Here is a 24,803-nt window from a genome sequence, read left to right on the forward strand (position 1 = left end):
ATCCTATCGGACACCTCTCTCGTTCACTGCTACGAAGCTCACCAAAGCTCGTTGCTATCAGGAGTTCACCTCGTTCATCTTCACTTGAGACTCGGGATTTATAGTGTGAGGTGACGTCACAATTCTGAATGAGATCACTCTCCTCATTTACATACTTAACGCTAACAATAAACTTTTTTCGTTTCTCTGGCAGCCTATTTACGACAATTACTCGTTAACCTTTTACATTATTCTTTTTCACAATTTTCGGGACGTTTTTATTCTTTAAGGTTTAGCGAGTCCCTAATTCGTGCTTGTGGGGTCTCCCCCCTTTTCTCGGTGCGGACTTACTTTTTTCCACTCGGGAAGCGCAAGTGTGCGCGAGTTTTTTCTATGGCGTTTTTCTTTCGTCGGTGAGTTGGTTTTTCTTCTATTTTTAAGTTACTAAGGTGAATGGTGAGGAAACCTTCGTCCTAACAAAACATAAGCCCCAAACAAAGTAGAATAATAAGCAAAATAAAAGTAAATAAAAATAACATTCGGACTTGGTTCCTTACAATGCTCTTACCAAAATCTTACATATTGCTCTTGCTTTTCTCTCAACAGAAGTGCATTACATCTGTATGTGGTAGCGTCAAAGAAAACTCCAATTTCTTCCTAAAATATCTATGATAAGTTGCATATTTTATACACAGCTTCTTCAGTTTTCTCTTCCTAGTAATCATGGAATCTTCTTCACAGAAAGAATAGAATCTTTAAAGTATTTTTGTTCACTTTTTCACTGCACTAGTGAGAATCTTTGTGTGGCATGTTGATTAGACGCTCTATAGCAGTATATTTTTAAACATTGGTGATCTGTGGCTCACTAATTAATGACCTGATTCATCAATGTACCTAAATTCTTTCTTTTGTTAAAAAAAAAATAAGATATCTTAAAATAAGATATATATATCTTATTTTAAGATATATATATCTTATATATATCTTAAAATATCTTAAAATAAGATATATATATCTTATTTTAAGATATCTTATTTTTTTTTTAACAAAAGAAAGAATTTAGGTACATTGATGAATCAGGTCATTAATTAGTGAGCCACAGATCACCANTATCAGTTATTAAAAGTAATTTTAAGTGTTTTTTCCCTTCTCTCATATAGTAAATGTCCCTCCTCTCATATTGTTCTTTTACTTTTTTTTTATTACAAAAGAAAGTAAAAGAAATTGTATCAGAGTAATTGAAATAACACTGGTTTTTGGTATTAATCAAATTTTCAACATCTGGATTGATTGAAGTCAGTTTCATTCTTTTATCATTTTCAATCCCATGTTATTCTTACACTTGAGGATTTTAAGAACATTAAGAATTAAAATGCTAAGTAGCTGATTGGCATCGTATTGTTTGTTGTCCTGTTCTACAGTTCTAGATGTTCTGATTTCGTTTTTTAACTAAAGATCTATTGAATTAACATTGCTAAATGTAAGTTTTAAGAATGAGTTGCACAATAGTACAATTCATAACTTCTTTCTTGGAGGTAGAGCTGTATCATATTTTTTAAAATGAAAACATTGAAATGGCTCTATTAAATATGTAGATTTTAAACTAAGAAATTACTAAATTTTAATCTGCATATATAAAAGTATATTATAATCAAAATTAATTTATTGAGAAAAAACAAGTTTCAGTGTATATTTTTCTTTTTATTTTGTTTTCTTTGAATTTCTACAAAATATTTTTTGAGAGAATTTACATAAAAATTCCATTGTTTTTTCTTTCCATTTCTGTTATTTAGTAAATTTTGAATTTATTGATAAATTTATTTATTTCTTTTAAAATAAATATAGCAACTCTAGATGAAGATAAGGATGATGATTTTCGTACGCCACTTTATAAAAATGTAGAAATTAATGGAATATCTGTACGAATGAAATGGTGCGTCACTTGTCAGTTTTACCGCCCACCTCGATGTTCTCATTGCAGTATTTGTAACAATTGTATTGAAGTAAGTATTACATTTATTATTAATTGATTCACCCAACAAAATTACTCTTCCTTGGTCACTTTGTGATGTGTTGGAGTATGTTTTGATATTTTTATGCCCTTAGTTATATTGATTTTTGAACTAATCAAGATATAATTAATTCTTTTCAATTTTAACATAATTTTTTATTTGGGGATATACAACTTTTCTTTTTTCTCAGAAATCAATAAATTAAATTTATATATAATTATTATCTATATATATATTATTATTATTGAATTCAAATAAATTTTAAAAAACATTTGAAATGAAAGTTATTTCATTCTAGTTTTATTAATTATGATTATTGTAATTTTTCAGACATTTGATCATCACTGTCCATGGGTTAACAATTGCATTGGCCGTCGCAACTATCGATATTTCTTTCTCTTCCTTGTATTCTTGAGCATTCACATGATTTCTATTTTCAGTTTATGTATAATTTATATTTTGAATCATCAAGAAAAGCTCCATCACAGAGACACTATTATAACGTATCCTTTTTTCAAATAATGTTTGAACTAGTCTTGTTAGCTAGTAATACAAAACGACTATCAGTTATGATGAGAATTAAATATAATTAAATAATTTTTGTTTTCCTTCTTACAAAGACTGCATTTTATATAGAAAAAGGTTACTTTTGAGCTAATTAAAATTTATAATTTTCAAAAATGAATAATAAATAAATAGCTGAGTAAAAGACATGCTCTCATCATAACAATATTTTCTTATGACATAATTTTTATAATTAAAAAACAAAATAATAAGAATTGCTTTAAATATTTTTTGATCTAGTTGTAAATATGTCTATGATTGTTTATAACTTGTTTATATCCTGTAGAACAGCACTTCTCAAAGTGGTTGTTGACTATTGCTGTTCTGTAAACCAGCAGCTTGTAATTCGCAAACAGTTTGTAGGAAAGAAAAATAATTTTTAAAACCCTATTTTTCCAAACATACCTTACATTAATGATTGTGAAAATCATTAATTGTCCACTTTGCGTACTTCTCTGGTCAAGCGATAAATTGGAGTTCATACAACTCTCTCTGTACATCAGAGACTGTGTTGTAAGAGTCTCCTTTACTTTTTACTTTCCTGGCTGTTATGTATCCATAACAAGGGAAAGTACTGGAATCATATCAAATTTGACCCTCAGAGTTTTTTGCATATCTCCACATTTTGAGATCTAAACCCAAAAAAGTATTAAAAAAAAAGACAAAAAATTCCATTAGAGTGTGAAATCTGCAAATTTAACACAGTTGTTTAAAAAAAATGTAAACAACTCCTATATAAAAAAATGCTCCTTGTGAGAATTAAATTAGAGGTCACCATTTGTGATAGCAATTAGTGGGAAAGTTGACACATAGGTGTCAAGAATGCACCGTTATTGTCAACATTTGGCGATCATGTGACTCCTTTGCCACAACAAATGAATAAAAGCTTGAGCCCGGAAGCTTGGGGGTAATCCAAAAGAAGTTATACTTGTCAATGTGTGCATCTCGTCTCTTGGACCTCCATACAATGGACTTGAACAAATGAAAGGAGAAGATATCAGTAGAAGACAGACCACGGCTTTGAACTTCCATACTTATTGCCATACTATAGTTCCTATACTGTATTATGATTCCTACAAACCATTCGTTTCCTCATAGAAATATTTTTATTAGAGCATTGTGAACTCTCTCTCACTCCGAGAATAGGCGTAGCTGCTAAGAGCTGCTCCTTTGTATATCTGTTTAATATTTAATTGCATTTGTTAACCTTAGTTATTCAATAAATGCCTTGTTATTTTGTTAAACCTGTCTTCTGTCTCTGAAAGGACACCTGCTGACTTGCTCACCTCCCTTGCCACTCAAGAGAAAGCCATCCGAAATGACAGCGTGAGTGGTCCTTACAGACTGTTGCTGAGTAAGTGGTCAGATGGGATTGACTCTTGGTCCACGGTATCTCACAAGAGTGTGTGTGTGTTGGATTCTATTTTGTCTTTTTTTTTTAATATCTTAGGATGGAGTGAAGATTAAGAAAAAAATTGGCTTGTCAGCTTGTGTATAAGGAGCAATTATGCTATTAAATTTTGATGGTGAAAGGCCAAGGGGTGGGGAGATAGAGGGGATTATGTGTCTTATGTCAAATTGGGTCGGGCTTAGTGAAGATGTTATAGGTTATTAGCATTTACAGTTTTTTATGAAACTGATTACTACTCTGAAAGTCAAGCTTTTTGCCATTCAGTGATGATTAAAAATATAGAAATATTTTATAACATATGGCACCAAAAATAATTTTATTTATTATATTGTAATTAAAAGTATAAAAGTTATTTTCTAAATAAAATCTCATAACAATCACATTGAAAGTGATGGCACTTTTAATATAATAAACTCACAAAAACCTTTAAGTGAGCAGTAAAATATTTAATTGAAAAAACAACAAACGTTTTCGACCATATTTTTACGTTTGTTGTTTTTTCAATTAAATATTTTACTAGTCACTTAAAGGTTTTTGTGAGTCTATTATATATATTGGACCAGTATCTGGTAATGAGTAATCTTTACACAAGGCACTTTTAATGTGATGTCAAATGAGATTTTTGTAATTATGTGACTGTTTTTCTTTGACATTCTGGTATTGCCATTGTTTAAGATACCACTCGTGATGTAGTTCTAAAGAGTAAATGAATATTTCCAGTATCTCTCTGTAAACTATCACTCAAAGAATTTGTTTACAAAATTATGAAAATCAGCAATCACTGTATTGCTTATAGCTTTGTGCTATAATCTCATCTCATATGGTTTTTATTGGCAGTGAATTAACTAATAAGCAATACATACAAAATAAAATATCTTCAGTGATATAATATATATACAGTGGGTAATCGGTTAACGAACAGATTGGATAATGAACAAATCAGATAATGAACACTTTCGTGAAAGATTTTTATGTTCGGACAACGAACACCCCACAGAACAAACACAAGAGACAGCAACGTAAAATAATGAATACCGATTGGTCTTCCCTTGTCTTTGGGCAACAATTCAAAACTTTTCGGAGTATGGGAGACGTCGACATTGATGCTCAAGCCGGTATATACCGATCGGATAGTATTCCTCCGAACTTTGAAACTCTCCCTTGTAACTCCAGCCTTTTATTTTTCTGACAAAACAATTCTTTTATGAAAATTAATAAATTCTAAAAATTTTTTCGTTTAAAAAACTTCTAAGAACCACAAGTGACGTTCACTCTTTAATTCCGACTTCGATAGAGTTTAAAAAAACAGAGAAAACCAGAGAATTATTTTCACTATCTCTTACTTTATTATGTTATCCATATATATTTCGCTATTTTAGCCTCTTCAGTGGATATTACACTGTTTAGATGCCAGTACTATTATAGTTCATCAAGCTATCCCAGCATGCATCGACATATGCTCCGGTATTTAAATTTATACAATTTGCATGTTCTTTAATACAGTAATGTTCTATGATGCGTGTTTTTACTAAATTTTTTTCTTTATACAAAATTTTAATATTACTACGATCAATAAGACAATTTTTAATACTGCAGTGTTGTTGCCACGGGGATTCAGTTCTGTTCAATCGAATTGCCGCCNTTATAGATGGCATTACAATTGGTGAGAATGAGGTTCACTTCATTTTTTTAAATGGGCATTCCCCAGTTTTTATTACATATTATGATTCTATATCAGAAATGAACAACTTTTATTTAAGATTTTTTTAATGAATTACATATTTTATATAAAAAAGTTAAACTTTTCTATCTTAATTAAGAGATTTTATAATCTTTTATAACTTGTGGATAAGGAACTCCTTTTATAATGTGCAATTCTGTTTGCTTTGAGTTCTGGACATTTATCTTTCCTACACATTGTTTAAAGGTTTAGGACTGTCTGTAATATAAAATTATATTATTAGAGCTGAATTTATTTTGATTTTATATTTTTGTTTTAGTTAGATATGAAATCTTTCTTAACTGTATTTAACTTAAAATAGTTCTAAATTTTTCTTATCTCGTTTGATGCTAGATAATGTAAAATTGGATATTTTATTTTAGTTCTTTTTAATATCAGGCTCAGCTTATGTTAATTTCTTACTTTATAATTAATTTTATATTTTATTTTTATAAATTATATATTTTCAAATTTAAATATTGGTTTATTTAATTTCCTTAAAATGTTAACAGTATAGTAATAGTTGTAATCATCACACTGCTATTTATCCCAATTTTGGGTCTAACAGGTTTTCATATTGTTCTTGTATCAAGAGGCAGAACTACTAATGAGCAAGTAAGTTATTTCATAATTAATTTTAATTTGCTATTCTAATTAAACTTCACAATTTCAGTCAATTTATTTCTTACTTTTATAGTGTACAAAATAATGTGTATGCGTATCAACTGAACTGAATAAAAATTAAGATGAAAAGCGCCAAGTAGTTGAGTGGTTGCACTACAGTGTTAAAAAACAGAACAAATAACAACACTGTTTCAAAATTACTAGTTACAGTAGAACCCCTCTAATTCGTCACCTTTGGGACTGGGGGTATGGTCGGAACGCAAAAAAGGTCGGATTATCAGAAAAAAGTAAAATAAACAATCTTTCCCTTTGTCCAGTCTTTGTAGCACTGCTAATTTTTCATTTAATGAAAGAGTAACGTGTTTACATTTCACTCCTNAGGAACTCCTTTTATAATGTGCAATTCTGTTTGCTTTGAGTTCTGGACATTTATCTTTCCTACACATTGTTTAAAGGTTTAGGACTGTCTGTAATATAAAATTATATTATTAGAGCTGAATTTATTTTGATTTTATATTTTTGTTTTAGTTAGATATGAAATCTTTCTTAACTGTATTTAACTTAAAATAGTTCTAAATTTTTCTTATCTCGTTTGATGCTAGATAATGTAAAATTGGATATTTTATTTTAGTTCTTTTTAATATCAGGCTCAGCTTATGTTAATTTCTTACTTTATAATTAATTTTATATTTTATTTTTATAAATTATATATTTTCAAATTTAAATATTGGTTTATTTAATTTCCTTAAAATGTTAACAGTATAGTAATAGTTGTAATCATCACACTGCTATTTATCCCAATTTTGGGTCTAACAGGTTTTCATATTGTTCTTGTATCAAGAGGCAGAACTACTAATGAGCAAGTAAGTTATTTCATAATTAATTTTAATTTGCTATTCTAATTAAACTTCACAATTTCAGTCAATTTATTTCTTACTTTTATAGTGTACAAAATAATGTGTATGCGTATCAACTGAACTGAATAAAAATTAAGATGAAAAGCGCCAAGTAGTTGAGTGGTTGCACTACAGTGTTAAAAAACAGAACAAATAACAACACTGTTTCAAAATTACTAGTTACAGTAGAACCCCTCTAATTCGTCACCTTTGGGACTGGGGGTATGGTCGGAACGCAAAAAAGGTCGGATTATCAGAAAAAAGTAAAATAAACAATCTTTCCCTTTGTCCAGTCTTTGTAGCACTGCTAATTTTTCATTTAATGAAAGAGTAACGTGTTTACATTTCACTCCTGACATGTTGAAAACACACACAAAACTGTACATGTACACACAATGTAAAACATACTGTAACGAACACAGAAAAACGCCACGGACGGTGAGTCACCGACGAGTCGGGACAAGTTTCTCGACTCTGATCACGGTCGGATTAACCGGAGTGACGGACTAGCCGAGGTTGGACTAGAGGGGTTCTACTGTATGTTAAAATTTAATTAATTATCAATTTTGAACAAAACAACATTAGAAACATTTTAAAATTGGAATCCTTTCTTGATAAAATTTCAGTTTTATTATTTTATATAAAATTAAATTTGGAATTATTAAAACAGGATTTTATAATTTCAAAATATTTCAAACATATAACAATCTTATCAGAACATTTTGAGGTTTTAGTTTATTCATCAAATTACATACTACTCATGCAGAATAATTAATTATTTGATTAACATAATTAAATTTTCACAAACAAAATTAAAATATGAATGATAATTTCTAAGTCAAATATGGATAATAACTTCTAAGTCAAATATGGATAATAACTTCTAATAAAACTATTTTACCTTACGTAGAAATAAATGATTAGCGGAATTTATTGTTAAGATAAGTGGAATTGTCATTTATGATTGGCTCTGAAATTATAAAACAAGATTTTTAATATGATTAAATGATTAATAATTTAGAAATGTATACTTACTGTAAAAATAATTTTAAAAAAATAACAGAAATATAGTTTTTTTCTTTTGTGAAAATTAAATACAGATGTGTCTCAGGTTCTGACTATTTCATAATAAAACCAACCACAGGTACGACCATTATATATTTCTACCCCTACTATGATTCGACATAGCTAACCCCATCGATACAATGCTTCATCCATTTCTAGTATTGCTATCTGTCCAGTTTTTGCATTGTGTTTGTGTCTAGGTGAAGACAAAAAATGTGTGGATTTTAAGAAAATTTTTCAAATTGTCAATAATTAATTATTTTTTACTGATATGGCTGATCTTAAAACTGACAAACAAAATGAATCTGTTAATTTACTTAGTAAGTCATTTATAACAACATTCCAGATTAGGGGTTTTGATACTGAGCCTTGAGGACAGTCTTTATTTAAGGAGTAGGTTTTTAACAAAGCTCAATTTAAGCTTAGCTGTTTTGTCTTTTAATTAAGAAATCCTTGAGAAAGTAGAAAATATTTTGTGATACAGTAGAGCATCGATTATCCGACCCCCGATCAACTGTCACATCGGTTAACCGACCGCGTTCTAGTCATCAAATTCAAATGTCTGCTAGTGATGTGGTGCTACAATATTTGGCTATGTCTTGGCTACTTTAATATTATTTTTGTTAAATTTTTGCGTGTTTTAGTTGGCAACATCGGCTCGACCATAGAAGGGCGGCCAGTATTTAAACGAGACTTAATTTTCTAATTATGAGTGGTTGTTTGTTTTGTGAGCAATAAAATAATTTAAAAATAATTTTTAACGATACAATAGCGACGATTATTATTTTAAAAAAATTTGTTAGGCTTAACATAGATGAAAATTCAACGCAAAGTTGGTTAATAGCGATACTAATATACTAATTACATGGGATATACTAATATACTATACTAGTAATGTATTTTTTTCATTCTTTTTGGTTATCTGATTTTTTTTCAGTTNTATTATTTTAAAAAAATTTGTTAGGCTTAACATAGATGAAAATTCAACGCAAAGTTGGTTAATAGCGATACTAATATACTAATTACATGGGATATACTAATATACTATACTAGTAATGTATTTTTTTCATTCTTTTTGGTTATCTGATTTTTTTTCAGTTATCTGACCAATCTGAGTCCCAATTGAGTCGGATAATTGATGCTCTACTGTACTTTGGTATCTCTAATAAGTTTTAAAATTGAGGGCTGCCATGCATTGTAATATGCACCTTTGATATCTAGAAATATTAACAGGGACATCAATCCCTTCTTTCTCTGCTGTAGAGTAACACAATTTAAGAAGAGCATCTTTGCAGAATGCTGGGGATTGAAACCATATCAATCATTTCTCAAAAATTTTCCACAAGGTGAAACTTTCTTTTATATAAAAAAGTATGGGAATTGGAAATTTATGATAGAAACTACTTTATTACAAAAGTTGCCTCTAGCCTGTGGTATAATTATATTAATTAAATTATCTGCCTCACGGTTGTTGATAATTTAATTAATACAGTAGAGTTCTGAAAACTCGGCACTCGATAACCTGGCAGTCTGGATAACTTGGCCACCAGGGCAAATCCTCTAGTTAATTTTCATTGTAGACAGTTTTAGGGCTCAAAGTATTTTTCTGAGGTCTGTCTTATCAGGTAAATTACTGTACACTGTGTATTCATTAATTTTCATTTTCATGTAGTAAAGGCTCTATGCCTTCATAAAGTATGTACTTTTCCTTTGTTTAAGGGTATTTGGGCAGTTTATTCTCTTTTGTATTCTTGAGCAAACAATACATACAAGTACAGTACAGTATTTTCTGAGGAAACACTCGTACTTATTCTTTTTTAACCCCATTCCCGATAACTTGGCATTTTCACAAACTCGGCCACCCTTCGGTCCACATTAGGCCGAGTTTTCGAGACTCTACTGTGTAATAAACTACTATTTTATGGAATGCATTATGTACAGTCCATAATCTTTGGGTATGCCAGTGTTAAAGTTAATGCATGAAATACTGTTAATACCATTCGCACATCAACAATTAAACAGTGATGTTGACATTTGAAAGTAAATCATATGTTTCCAAAATCTAAGCATATCATTTTGATATTTCAGAAACTCAGTTTTTTTTCTCTCTAATACTGTATTGTTAAAATAAAAAAAATAACAGTATTTTGATTCTTTTAATTACATATATGCAACAATTATTGCTTTTTAATTTAATATAACTGATGTTGATTCATTTTTCTATAAAGTGAAAAATCTTAAGTGTGATAGATAAAATTGTACAACATAGATTGTTTCATTATGTTGTTTTTATGTCAATAAAATTGAAAAACTTTGCAAGGCTACATAAAAAGAAATGGATGTTTAATGTTCTTCAAATTTTAGATAAAATAGAAAATATTTTCTATCAATACTCTTTTGAGCTTGAAGTTTTGAAATTTTAGTTAGCATTCATATTGTGCTTTTATGTTAATTATTTCATCTTTTTATTTGTTTGATAATAATGAATATCAGTATTGAATAAACTGCATATAAGTTATGAATAAGGTGATAGAAATAAGTTTTCGAAAACAATGTTTGAGTTTATCAACAGTGCTGTTCAATTTTTGGTTTTTGTATCTTTGTCATATCATAACATTTATTTTCAATGAGTAAAGAAAGCAGAAAAGATAAAGTTAGATATCATTTTTATAACTGAAGTTTTTCTGTAGATGCTTTGATTGCATCTAGTATCAGTAGTAATATTTTCTGCATTATTTATTTGTATAAAGTAATTTTTTTTTGAGTTTACTTGCATCAGGTTTACTGGTATGAGTCAAAAATAAACTTTTTTCTTCTTGTTTTCAGAATCTCTCAATCCAAAAGCAGAAATTTTTAAAATAATAATCAGTTTCAGATTAATTTTCAAACAGTTCATATTTTAAACATTAATTCAAAGAACATTCCAGCTTTTGTGTTATTGTATAACAAATTGTTCTTTAATTTTTATATATTTACTATTATTAATTTCATAATATAAACCAGAAACATTTTAAAAATGATAAAACACTTATTCTGATGGCCAGTTAAATGTTTGCATATTGCTCTTTGGTACCCTAGAGCAAATCTGGGCAGCTGAAAAAACTTTCAATTTTTCAGAGGTGGTTGGTTCATCCTGGATATATTGGGCCCTGTCTCTGACTATGTGGTTCCTTATTGTGGCTCTAGCTGAATCATGGCTTGTTAAAAAAAGACTCCTTAGTATCTTTCAAATGGAAAGAATTAAATATTCAATGTCTGCATAAGAACTCATTTTTAAGGTATCATTTCCTTTACTTTCCTGATATTTATTACATAGTTTAAGCTGGGAAAAATTTTCTGTAGCATTTTAGCTAATTTTACTAAAAACATTGTAGCAAAATTTTAGAAACTGTAGCTAACATTTCTCATTTGTGAAGCTGCCCAGAACAATACACAATACATTATTGTTTAAACATTTTTTTATTCTCATAGATACTGTACGTTATTAAAGTGTACTGCACTACCAATACAACTGTAAATCTATTGTTACAACCTGTAAGCATCATACATTATTGACATTTTTTTTTGTTATCTTTAATTACTCAGCTAGATCTGTAGGGAATTTATCTCCTATAGTTTGTATTGTTTTTGTTTCCAGTTTGCTTCAACATATTTTTCTAATGCTCTATTAGCTACTGCATTCATTATTATTTTTGTTATGAGATGATCTTTTTTTCTTTTATTTTTAGGATCCTTCTTATGTTTACTATGATGTATTTTATTACTACAGTAGAGCCCCCTATAACACGGAATTCTACAGTAGACCCCTCTTACAACATGGAATTCATGTTGTAAGAGTCACTTAAATACATGAGCCAATCACAGTCAGGCATGTATGCAGTTTAGGGACTATGGCTGTTTGAAGGTTTTCTTCCATAAAATTAATCGATTCTAGATTAATTTGACTCAACATTTTCAAAACACATATAATTTTTTGGGAATAATCCATATAAACTATGCTATAAACAAAAAATTGTAGGATTACTTACAGAGTGTGCATCGTTCGATGACGCCATTGCTTAAGCTTGTTTTCGTTGTTGAGCTGCGGGTGTGTGTTTCCTGATAAGTTATTTGTCTGTGAAAAATTTGCTGAACTTTGGAGACATCATTAATTAATATAAATATAATTTTTATGGCCATTAAATAATAAATGATTTTTAGTAGGTCCGCTGCTCGTTTAAACTCGACAATTTGTTCAATATCTGCTATTGGTCTAGATTCGATTAATCCTGTCGCGACACGAGTCGGCGACGACATTTTACCGTATTATACGAGTCTGTTTTAGCATGTTTATACGAATACAATCACAATTTTTTCATTGTGTTATACAAATCCGAATTATATGAACTGTGTTTTAGCGGTACTTGTTTATTTATATCATATATTCATATTTCATATAAAGTTGATTTTTTTATTATTTACCAATTTCTCAGTTTCATTTTTAGTCATGCCATAAATATGGTTGCTTCGCTGTGCACAGCTTTAATCTGTTTACATAATCTTTTCTTTAGTAACTTTATCTATGTAATTTTATTTTTAGAAAATAGTTTTCTTTTTATAGTTTTTAAATATTGTATACCCAACACTTATGAAATTTATTATTCAACAATAACTTTATGTAAAAAAAAATGTTATTTTTAAATAAAAATTTACACTTTCAAAGAACAAATTTAAGATGGATTTAACAGTTGGTCCAATTCCAAGTTTACATATTTGATGTTAGCAACAGAGTTATTTATAGTTTTACTCCAAATAGGACCAAAATTACGTTATTTTCTCAGTGTAAAGGTTACCTACTACTATGAAAACTAAAAATTTTTATTATTATTTACTGGCTTTAAATCTATAAAACATTAAATAAAATTTAGGCAGAAAGTTTCTTGTACTTTTGTAATAATTATAACTTTATCAGAAGAAACAAGACATAATTATGATCTTTTAAAATGAAGAATATTAGAATTTTGTAACATAGTTAATTCAGAAGATAGCAAGTAGGGTTGAAAATTGGTTTTCGAAATCTGGCCTTAATTGGAATTTGAATATTACATTTGGAACTAAAAACCAATTGTTAAATCTGATTTTACCAAATAAAGTTATGCTCAATTTTTTTTCTTAGTTTTATATAAATAATTGTATAAATTTATACAAAGAACCTGCTGGTGTATTTAATGTATAGTTTTAATCCATACAAAGACACAATTATATAATAATCAATGAATTTATAGTGCAAATTAGAACAGTTTAGAACGCAGTTGATCCACTTAAAAGTTAAAGTTTGCCTGAAAAATACAAACTGCACAGTAGTTGGTTTAAATTATCATTCATATTTCTGTGAAAATTTCTTTTTTAAAAGTGGAAATGCATCTTAAATTTGAACTAATACTATGTTAGAAGTAAACAATTTTGGATATATTGCAATGATTTAAACATAATACTACATGGGCTATTGTAATTGTATTTTGTTATTTTGTTTATTAACAAGATGTCAGTGAATATAATTATCTGAAATTGTTTCTTAGGTTACTGGAAAATTTCGAGGAGGATATAATCCATTTTCACGTGGTTGTTGTGGAAATGTTTGCCATGCATTATGCGGTCCACAGTATCCAAGGTAAAAGAAAAGTATTTTCCGTATAACTAATTTATCACTATCAAGAAAATGTCTTAGTTGGAGGTCTAAATTGTTCCTGTTTTAACAAAAATGCTTTGTTTGAAATAAATAACCGCTATGTATTTAAGCAATTATACAAAAAGGTTTGTGGGATAAACATATTTAAAATCAATCTTTCAGGTATAAAGGAAGAAAAAAGTCCTTGAAAAATTTATCAGTACCAGCTCCTTCTGTTTCAGCACGGATGACAGAGAATCAAGTTAAAATTTACATGGATAACAGCAATGTTTCCAGAAATACAAGTGGAAATTCATATAATAAAGTATAATGTTTTGTTTTATAAAGTTTAAAAATTCTGTTAATTGAAATGAAATCTTTATATAATTAAAAATATTTTTTATTTTATCAAAATTTTGTAAGTAATTCTATGAAATAGATTATTGCCTTTAAAAATATAACATAGATATCTTTAAATCAAGTTATAAAATTTGGAATCAGGTAAATTTTTCTTTAGTTAATAAGATTCAGCCATTGTAGTATATAATTTACATACAAGGTGGTTCATTTTAATCAATCCGCTGGAATAATTGTAAAAAGGAGTAGCCTACAAAAAATTAATTGAATTGAAAATGTAAGACTTCAAGAGAGTCACAAGATGGGCTATTGGTTTTGTTATAGATGGCATTACAATTGGTGAGAATGAGGTTCACTTCATTTTTTTAAATGGGCATTCCCCAGTTTTTATTACATATTATGATTCTATATCAGAAATGAACAACTTTTATTTAAGATTTTTTTAATGAAAGATACACTCATTGTAAGTTATTAATATTTGAATTTTTAGGCAACTGTCACATTGCATGCATTCATCTATGGATATCCATGAAGTTCATTGAAAAAAACAAAAGAAAAATGCTTAAAAAAATTATGAAACATATATAATAATATTTTTGGTGGAATCATTGTTTATCTTCAAATAAAAAACTGATACAAAACTTGTGCAAAAGCAATAGGTCCATATTTATTTCATAGAAATGTGAACAGACAAAATTTTTTGTAGTTTATAAAAGATGAACTACCAGTTTTACTTGAAGTTGTTGATCTTCATATAAGGCAAAGGATGTAATTCTGTTGGATGGAGTAGTGACTCCACTATGCATGAATGTAGTAAATTATTTAATGGAAGGTGGATTGGTCAACATGGACCAGTACAATGGCGCACAAAATCTCTGGACGACTTTGCCTTACTTTGATTTGTAGAGATATGTAAAGAATGTTGTCTATGAACAGGAACTGTCAGCTAGAGAAGAATTTGGACAGTTTGTGCAAACATATCACAAAATGCTTTATTAATTAAAAAACTGTGAAACATTTCCAACAGAGAATTGACTTTTGAACTTTACAGATTAGCCACAGATGGGTTCATAATGGGGCAGCTGTATAAGGCCAAGATTCCACCAGTGTAAAAATGAGTGTAAAAACACTTGCCATAAATACTTTTAATCACATGACCTATTTGTATTTGTGCTCGTATTGTGGTGGAGGTCCAGTTTCACTAGCAAAGTTTTTATTTTGACGGTACTATCAACGTTACGGTTGTATATGTGATGTAGCGATATAAAGACAATGATTACATTCCACGATTTTTCTGTAGTATAATTACAAATGTAGTAAAAATAATATCTTTACTTTCATATATTAACTTTTATTATAATATTATTAAGATACTATACAGTGGACATCCATATATAACACAACAAAAATTTTGCAACTAGAACCCATACACCGTGATAAACAGTCCTGTATAATGCGTAAGTTAAATTTAATGTTTTCACATGGTTTCAGATTTTTTGTTTAGAAAAGCAAAAATATACATTTACCAGTTGTTTATATATGAACAGTGAAGCTTTTTAATATTGGTAATTCAGATTCATTGCTTGAATAGTCAATAGTTTCATCTTTATTGTTGTTGTTATTTAAAAACAATTTTTTTTCCTCCATTTTTTGATTTAAAGTATGGAGATAGACAAGCATTAAATTTTCTTATAAATTCCATAAAGTTCTCTTTTGACGGATCTACTTTCATAAAATGTGTTTCTAGCATTTTGATTATTTCTAACCCTTTATTTATATCTTCTAAATTCAAGGGTTGCTCTGGTTCATTAAAAGTCTGGAATGAGTTCTCCTTAATCATTCCTTTTATTTCCTTAATCATTAATAGAATGAGAACAATTTGGTAATTCTATTAATTCTGTTTCGTCAATATCTTCATTGTATACTAAGAAACACACCTGATTTCTATATTTCTAATATTGCTGAGAAGGAGATAGATAATCTTCATTGTAATTAATTAATTCAGTGATATCTGTCTCATTTATATCAACAAATCTCTCTCCACAATAATATTTCAAACTGAATCACATGTCACTAGCAATATGTGATAACAGTTAAAATGTATAGACACGTTTGAACTTGCATAAATTGGTCTGATAGTGTATGTCCCCTATAATGCGGTTTCCTACAACATGGAACGTATTTACTCTGTGTTGTACGGGAGTGTACTGTACTGCACTTATATGCTTAGCTTTTTTATTGTACACTCATCTAATTTGAAAGATTTTTCTTTGGCTGTCCATATTGCTTATTTTAGGCATCCATTACTATAATTGGGCTGCCTCTTGTCATAGATACATGGATACTTTTGAATGTTTTTGATAAATCTTTCCAGATCTATTCTAGGTCTTTTTTAAGTAGCCATGAGAGAATGTACAGTATATAAAAGATTGTTTTCCTCCATTTTCACACGATGTCACAATGATGTAGACTCTACCGACTTCTGATTGGTTGATGGTACTGTTTTATGGCCGTATTCGCATCGAAAGTCAAACACTGCTCAACTCGCTTTACACTGGTTTTACGACCTGCTCTGGTGTAAAATATCATGTTCATCTGATCAAAAGTATTTATACTGAGGGTTTTTATGCTTGTTTTTGCACTAGTGGAGTATCAGCCTAAAAGTTAAAATGCTCATAACTTTCGACAAGTACATTTTTGAAAAAAATGTCTTCAATTAAAGTTTGTTTTCAATATAGAATTATAATATGCAATAAAAAAATGAGTGTTCCCATTTATGAAAATGAAGTTGATCCTGTTGTCACTGATTGCAGTGCAGTTTTTGATGAAAGCAATAGCTCCGTCAAATGACCCTCTTGCAATCTAACATTTTGGTTTAATGATTATTTTGTAGGATACATATTTTTTGAGTTATTCCAGTGAATTGATTAAAATGGACCATCTTGTGTATGCATGACTGAATATTATGTTTAAACATGAGATTATAAATTGAAATCATTAATCCCTTGGTCTGATTATGTACCGTATTTTTCGCCGTATAAGACGCACTTTATCTCTCCAAAATCGGGGGGAAAAGTGCCTGCGTCTTATACGGCAAATACAAAAGCCCACCATGGCCCTCCGCTGCCCCTCCACTTCTGCATACATACATAACCGCAGGAATACTCGGCCACTCCGTTCCCTTCCACCTCTTGGCGCCGTCTGATACCAGGAAGCTCCGCTCTGCCTCGCACTGGCTTTGTGCGGTCTTTGCCTCGCGCTGCGATTGGCTGGGCGAAGAGGCACGTGCCTTCGCTCTCTCCCGCGCTGGCTTTGTGCACTTTTTAGAGTCTCGTAAGCCAGCACGGGAGCGGGTGAAGGCACTCGTCTCTGCGCTCAGCTAATAGCAGTGATATATGTAGTATGGTATATCTGAATGAAATATATCATATTTCATACCACCCCATCAAGATGTCAAAGCAGAAGAGACTGTTTATGATAGTAAAGATAGCTCTTAGTATGTTACATGGTTGACATAAAATTTTTCTTAACTGCTGTTAACTTTATACAGTTGATATAAAATATTTTACTACAGAATTTGGTTCATAATCTTTTTTTTTTCTGAATTTGCCTCCTTTAAAATTGGGTGTGTCTTATACGGCGAAAAATACGGTATTTTTTTGCAGTCTCATTTTTTTCAGGTTGACTGTCCAAAAGTATTAAATTTTTTCATTCAAATTAGATATATAGTTAATTTCAATGAAAAATATGCAAAATTTAGCTTCTACATGTGTTTTTTTCTATGAATAAAATAGAGATTAACTGTCACTAATACCAGTAACTAATTGATCATCTGATTCAGATAAGTGAACTTCACTCTCTCTCTGTAATATGCTTTTTGTCTAATCTTGTGTTCAATTATACTAGCTCTATGATGGCTTTTCCTTTTTCACTAGATTTATTACACCATCAGTCAGAAAAAGGACAAACTTTTCACTTGTCCTGTTTCTGATGGTGTAATAAGTATAGCGAAAAAGGAAAAGCCATCATAGAGTTAGTATAATTGAACTTCTCTTCGGAATCAGTAAAATGGTCAACATCATCAACATCCATCAACAAAAATTTATAAAATTATAATTTCTCACAAACTAATTTGTTTGAAAGAAAAACTATCAAAAAGAAGTTAGAGATGTTTTCATATTGTAAAATGAAAATATCTGTAAAAAATGGCTAAATAATTTTTGTAAGATATGTGAGATTAGCAGTGGGTCACTGGTTAATCCCCAGATGACCACTTACTCTGCACGGGTTGGAAAAACCCAATCTTGGAGTCAGTTGGATGGCTAGGAGGTCAAATCGAGTGGGGAGTGTATTGGTAAGTCGGCAGGTTTCCTCGGAAAGAAAGGAGACAGGTTCAACAAAATAACAAAGCATTTATTGAATACTAAATCTACACTACAGGAGGTGAACTTATTACTAAGGTTAAATGCGGTTATATTAAAATATTTAGAGAATATGACGACTACTTTCATAGCTATGTCGCTGACCTAATTTATAGTTCGAGAGAGAGCGCTTTTCAAAATCTAAATTCCCTAAATACCTCTGGGTGGAAGGGAGAGTTGGCGAATGTCATCTGTATGGAAGGGTGTGGTATCTTCTCTGACGGGATCACAGTCCTTGGTATGGAGATCGACGAACACAAGTACCAAGAATACCTTCCCTGTGCGGACGCCCTGAGCTACCGGTGATCTCCCCTTTTATATCTTTTCATGAGAGAACTGACACGTGATCGACTTTTGTTGACGATGATGGTGCATTCTTCACACCTAAGCGTAAACTTTCCCAGCTAGTTGTTATACAATTGGTGAAATCCGATCTAGTTCAAGTTCTTCAGGTTTTTCCGAGGATATTTACAATTAACAGAAAATTTAGATTTTTAAGAGGCCCGTAAAAATCTGCGGGCTCACACATAGCACTGTCTATTGGACAAATAGTGAAATAAACATATAACAGTGAATGCAAAAGAGAATAAAATAAATGTTTTTAGAGCAGCTTTCACACCAAACATATGACATGTATCAGAGCCAGAAAATAGATCATTGTGCATGGATGTATGGGATATGACAGTGACTGAGAATCTTATGTACTTCAGTTTCCAAAATTGTCATATTATTGTATTTCAAAAAACTGGATACTTAATTATATAACGCTCACCAAATAAACCATTCCCAGTTCATAACCAAACAGAAAAATTCTTTCTACGAATGTTTTCATCTATATGTAATAGACATCCTCAGGTATTGACGATATCGAACTAACGGCTAGTAGAAGAGAATGTTTTTGAAAGTTACATTTAACTACGTAATTTGAATATATTGCGTTAAAATTGAAAATATGTAAAATATTTAAAACATATCCGAATAGATAATTGATTTCACGTAGATCATGACGTAAATATCCTCTATAATTTAAAATATCTTTGATGGGTGTTTCAATCACTGGGATCTAAATCAAATATGGCGCACCATGCTGCGGAAAACGCATCGGTTTCTTTGAAATTAATACTGACCCCTTTTTTAATTGCCTTATATATCTCCAGCGATTCGAGGTACTTGAGTTGTGCCTTATCCGATACTTTGTGTAGCAGTTTAGCGTTTTGTAGATCAACACGAATGTCCTCATTATTCGCATATGTCGCTAGTGCCATTGTGGTCAGCTTTTTTCTTATCGAGTATTCATGTTCTTTCATCCTCATGGTGAGACCTCTTGCGGTTGCTCCAATGTTAAAGCATGGTTAACCCAGTGATCTTGAAGAGGAACCACATAAACCCCTGGAGAGTTAGAATCTTCTATATGGTTTTTCTCATTTCTGATAAGAGAGAAGACTGTAGGAGAGCGTCGATATGCTAGGTGTATTTTAGTAGTCCTTGCAATCTCTCTATATATATTAGAAAATGTTTTGCTATATGTGATAACCCTCATCTGTTCATCTTGTGGTCTATTCCTCTCCTTCCTATTTATATATTGGTTTATGAGATGCTTGACTAAAGAGGACGGGTATCCATGTTGCTTTGCAAGGGCCTTGATCCTCGACAATTTGTTTTCTTTTTCATTTTGCTCCAAACAATGTGTGTGCGCCCCTTTTACCAAAGCTCGAAAAGCAGAGACTTTGTAAGAGTAAGGGTCATGTGAGCGGTTATGTATAAATAGAGGTGTATATGACTCCTTACGGAACACACAGGTGGAAAGATAACCTTGCTCCTTTTGATGGTAATATCCAAAAAATGTACCATTGCCTGACTCTCCTGTTCAACTTTCAATGACAGGCCATAGGGGTTATCATTAAAATAGTTAAGTACCAAATGAATGTTAGGTACCTTGTTCCATACTATTAGTACGTCATCGATGTATGTGACATACAATGCTATGTCCTCTTGAAATTTGGGTAATATGTTATTCTCGTGTTTTCTGATCACTAATTCACAAAGTGTTTCTGATATTGGGCTGCCCATCGGCACACCCCTTGTTTGTATGTAGGTGACCCCTTTGTATTCGAAGAAGGACGAGTGGACCATCAAGTGTGATAAATCCAACACATCAGGGAGATACTTATAAGAGCCTTCCACCTTTGCCAGAAGAAAATCTCTCAACTCGCAGAAACAGGGTTCCAGTTTTATAGATGGGAACAATGTTTGAAAGTCACATATTGTGAAATATGCCACCGATGACTCGAAGATCTTGTAATTTTTGAAGTACTTCTTCAGGATTAGTGACCGTGTACATATGATCCTCTAGATTGTTAGTGATGTATTTGTTGAGAAGTCTCTCCATTTTAATAGTGGGAGAAGTTTTTTTTATCCACCACCGCTTTTAACTGTTGTCTGCTTTTATGGGTTTTTGTGAATGCAACCCATAAAAGTGAATGTACCTCGAATCGCTGGAGATATGTAAGGGAATTAAAAAAGGGGTCATTATTAATTTCAAAGAAACCGATACGCTTTCCGCAGCATGGCGCACCATATTTGAATTAGATCCCAATGATTGAAACGCCCATCAAAGATATTTTAAATTATGGAGGATATTTACGTCATGATCTATGTGAAATCAATTATTTATTCGGATATGTTTTAAATATTTTACATATTTTCAATTTTAACACAACGTATTCGAATTACGTAGTTAAACGTAACTTTCAAAAACATTCTATTCTACTAGCTGTTAGTTCGATATCATCAATACCTGAGGATGTCTATTACATATAGATGAAAACGTTCTTAGAATGAATTTTTCTGTTTGGTTATGAACTGAGAATGGTTTATTTGGTGAGTGTTATATAATTGTCATATTAGTTTTTAATCTTTCAAAATGCAAAATTTTAAAAGGAGTTGATTGTTTTTATCAAATAATTAAGAAGAATGATATAATGATTTTAAATATTAAGAATTTTATGTTAAATTATCACAGGAAATTTATTAATTAATTAATTGAAGCCCTCGGGAACATATAGTGCTAACCTTTAGAATCAAGTCTCTGAGGTAACCGAGTCTGAATGTTTGAAAAAGTACTAAAATTGTATGAATAGTTGTGTGTTAATATTTTTGCTCTCCAAACATTGCCTGTAGATGTGGCTGTCATCACATTTTGGGATTTTTCATGTAGGGAATTTTTCAAACATTCAAATTCAAATACTTCAGAAACACGATTCTGTGGGTTAGCACTATACGTCCCCGAGGGCTTGAATTAATTTTAAATGTTAGATAAAAGTACAATTAATTAACATTATAACGTTATAAATAAAATTATTAAGTAATGTATACTCATACAAACATTCACTGACTTAATGTAAACATTCCATTCCATAAACTTACACATATGTCAAGTTTTACATAAGCTAGAGTTTTAAGTAAATTAAACTTCACTCTAACACCGGAGATGAAATACTAAATACGTAACCTGTTACCGGTGTAATTTTGCGTGAAAAAAACTTCCTTCCACAAACGTTTTTGAACTTCCCAGATAGCTCTTCCTCAGGTCTGAGGAAGAGTTATCTGGGAAGCTCGTAAACGTTTGTGGAAGGAAGATTTTTTCACGCAAAATTACACCGGTAACAGGTTCCGTATTTAGCTAGAGTTTTGTTTCTTGGTCATAAATATATTTGATATTGTTACTAGTTTAAAGTACTTTGATATGAAACACTATTAGCAAAAAAATAAGAAAAGTTAGAAGTAACACAAAAATAAAAAAAGTTTAATTTACTATACTAGTATTTATATACATATACATGTGTATGCATTCTTATTATATTGCATTATTTTTTTTATAATAATTATATTAAGCCAATTTTATGAAAAGTTTTTTGTAAGTCACTATGTAATGTGGGGAATGCCTGTATACGATTCTACCAATGAAGCTATTAAAGAATGTTAATTATACTCCAGTTTTTTTTTTCCTTTCAATGAAAAGTATTTTAATTCCTAAAGGATCTGTATTTTGTTTTTAATAACGTTATCAACCTTCTATGAGAGAGTAAACTTCAAATTAAAGATCAGAATGTCATTCTCATTTCTTTATTGGTGCTGCTCATGTCTGTTTTAGATTGAGCCCATACAAATAACTAATTGGCCTTTGTTCTGTAGTATACTGATGCTTTATGTCAAAATCAAATCATTGTTATTGCTTTTTGCTTTTAAAAGAATTACTTAAAAAATTATTTGTGTGTATTAATTGTATTAAATATTTTTTTGTTTGAAATAATAACATATTTATTAAGGTAAGATATTAACCAAAATTAATAAAGTATTAAAATAAATGAGTTAAAGTTGTAGCATATAAGCATTAGAAAAACAAGAATGTTTTGGCCAAAAAATAAAGATGAACTCAAAAATTTCACCAATAAATTAGTATTAAATAATACTCAATAAACTAAAGATCTACCGGTATTTATAGTCTTAAAACATAATTATACAAATATAACAATTAGATTCAAATAAGAGTGAAATTGATTAATTTATAAGTAAAATTTTACGTTCATTAAAAGACTTGTAAGCATAGAAATGACAATACATTTTATGCAAGTTTTGAATTCTTTCTTTTTAATACACAGTATCGTTTAATTTGTTCAACACAAAATTTATTTTTATGTATTATTGTTATTTTTAATTTATTTTAATGATGGATTGTCATTGCAACTAAATTGATATTTATTGTTTCACTTTTAAATGTTTAGATTTTCTAAATGAGAAATTTATGATATAATATTTTATTACATAAATTTATGTAATAAAATTAATTTGTCAATGTTAATTTTTTGAGATTTGTTATCATGTTTTTTAAGATTAAAGCCTTATTTTCTTTGCTGGAATTACACACATTTTTTTTCAAAATGTGCAAAACATAAACAATAGTTCTCATTACAGCTATTGTGTCATAACTCATATGTTTATATTAGTTATGACACAATAATGGTTAATGGTTTCATTCTCACAAATAGTTTATTTGTGAGAATGAAACCATTTTGTAATTCTAATAATGATTGCTTATCATTTAAAAATTATTGTAACTTAACATTTTGAAATATTAAGCACTGTTTGACATTTAGTCACTTATAAACATAATAGATGAATCTACTTTTATATGGAATTTCTTAAAATAATTCTTTTATAGCTCATTCTAGTAAGGAAATTGCATCTGAAATCAAATGATTGTGTTTTCAATAATGGTGAATGAACGATGCATTAATCAATGAAAGACCCATGTTAAAATCTTTGTTTGTCACAATAATATATTTATCAGTGAAATAACTAACTACTCTTATGATTGTTATAGAATATAATGTAGGGAAATTATAGTGATTGGTCAAAATTTGATCCCCTTGTACTTTGCATTTCTTGATGTTTTGACACCACGGTGTAAAAAAATGTACAGAATGGTGTGTGTGTATGTGTCGGCATCTATTTTGCATTATATTTCAAGACTGGATGAATAAAAAATTTCGATATTTGGTAAGGTTATTTCTATATATGGAACATTAATGCTATTAAATTTTGGCAATTAAAAATCAAGGGGATAAGGAGATAGAGGGGAATCACATCATATCTCAAGTGGAGTAAGATTTAATGAAAATTTTACTTGCCATTGACATCTACAATTTAAAAACACCATCCACTCCTACTCCCAAAATAAGGTGTTTGCCTTTTTATAATGATTAACGATATAAAAATTATTTTAAAATCTCATAACAGATGGTCCCTCACACACAATTTTTTAATTTAAATATTCTGTTTTGAAAAAAAAGAAATCTATACTAATATTATTAAGAGGTAATGTTTGTAAGTATGTAAGTTTGTTTGCAGCAGGTAATCTCCGAAACTACTCATCCGATTTCAAAAATTCTTTCACCAATATTTAGAATGGAACTTCAGGGTGGACATAGGCTGTATATTATTCCGTTAAACATTCATATAAATTAAAATATATCATCTAGGGTTAAGGCTTTTATGTCCAACAGATGGCGCTACGAGTACGACGCCCTAAGTTTGCTTTTCTGTGA

The 24,803-nt window shown here is 30.0% G+C and overlaps 1 protein-coding gene across 2 annotated transcripts in view; it reads left to right on the plus strand.

The window, feature by feature from the left end:
• The window catches only part of LOC111617640 (palmitoyltransferase ZDHHC5-like), a 54,874-nt gene that overhangs the window by 1,621 nt on the left and 28,450 nt on the right, over positions 1-24,803 (plus strand). For both annotated transcript variants that reach the window (XR_002755456.1, XM_023358913.1), the window contains exons 2-6: positions 1,825-1,982; positions 2,322-2,494; positions 6,199-6,301; positions 13,830-13,921; positions 14,102-14,243. Coding sequence is in view for 1 of the 2 variants with exons in the window: in XM_023358913.1 (XP_023214681.1) it covers positions 1,825-1,982; positions 2,322-2,494; positions 6,199-6,301; positions 13,830-13,921; positions 14,102-14,243 (668 nt within the window). In the remaining variant the exon portion in view is untranslated. The remainder of the gene's footprint in view (positions 1-1,824; positions 1,983-2,321; positions 2,495-6,198; positions 6,302-13,829; positions 13,922-14,101; positions 14,244-24,803) is intronic.

The sequence above is a fragment of the Centruroides sculpturatus genome, unplaced genomic scaffold, assembly GCF_000671375.1.
Source record: "Centruroides sculpturatus isolate CEXI.00-Female unplaced genomic scaffold, Cexi_2.0 scaffold1753, whole genome shotgun sequence".
NCBI classification, from domain to species: Eukaryota; Metazoa; Arthropoda; class Arachnida; order Scorpiones; family Buthidae; genus Centruroides; species Centruroides sculpturatus.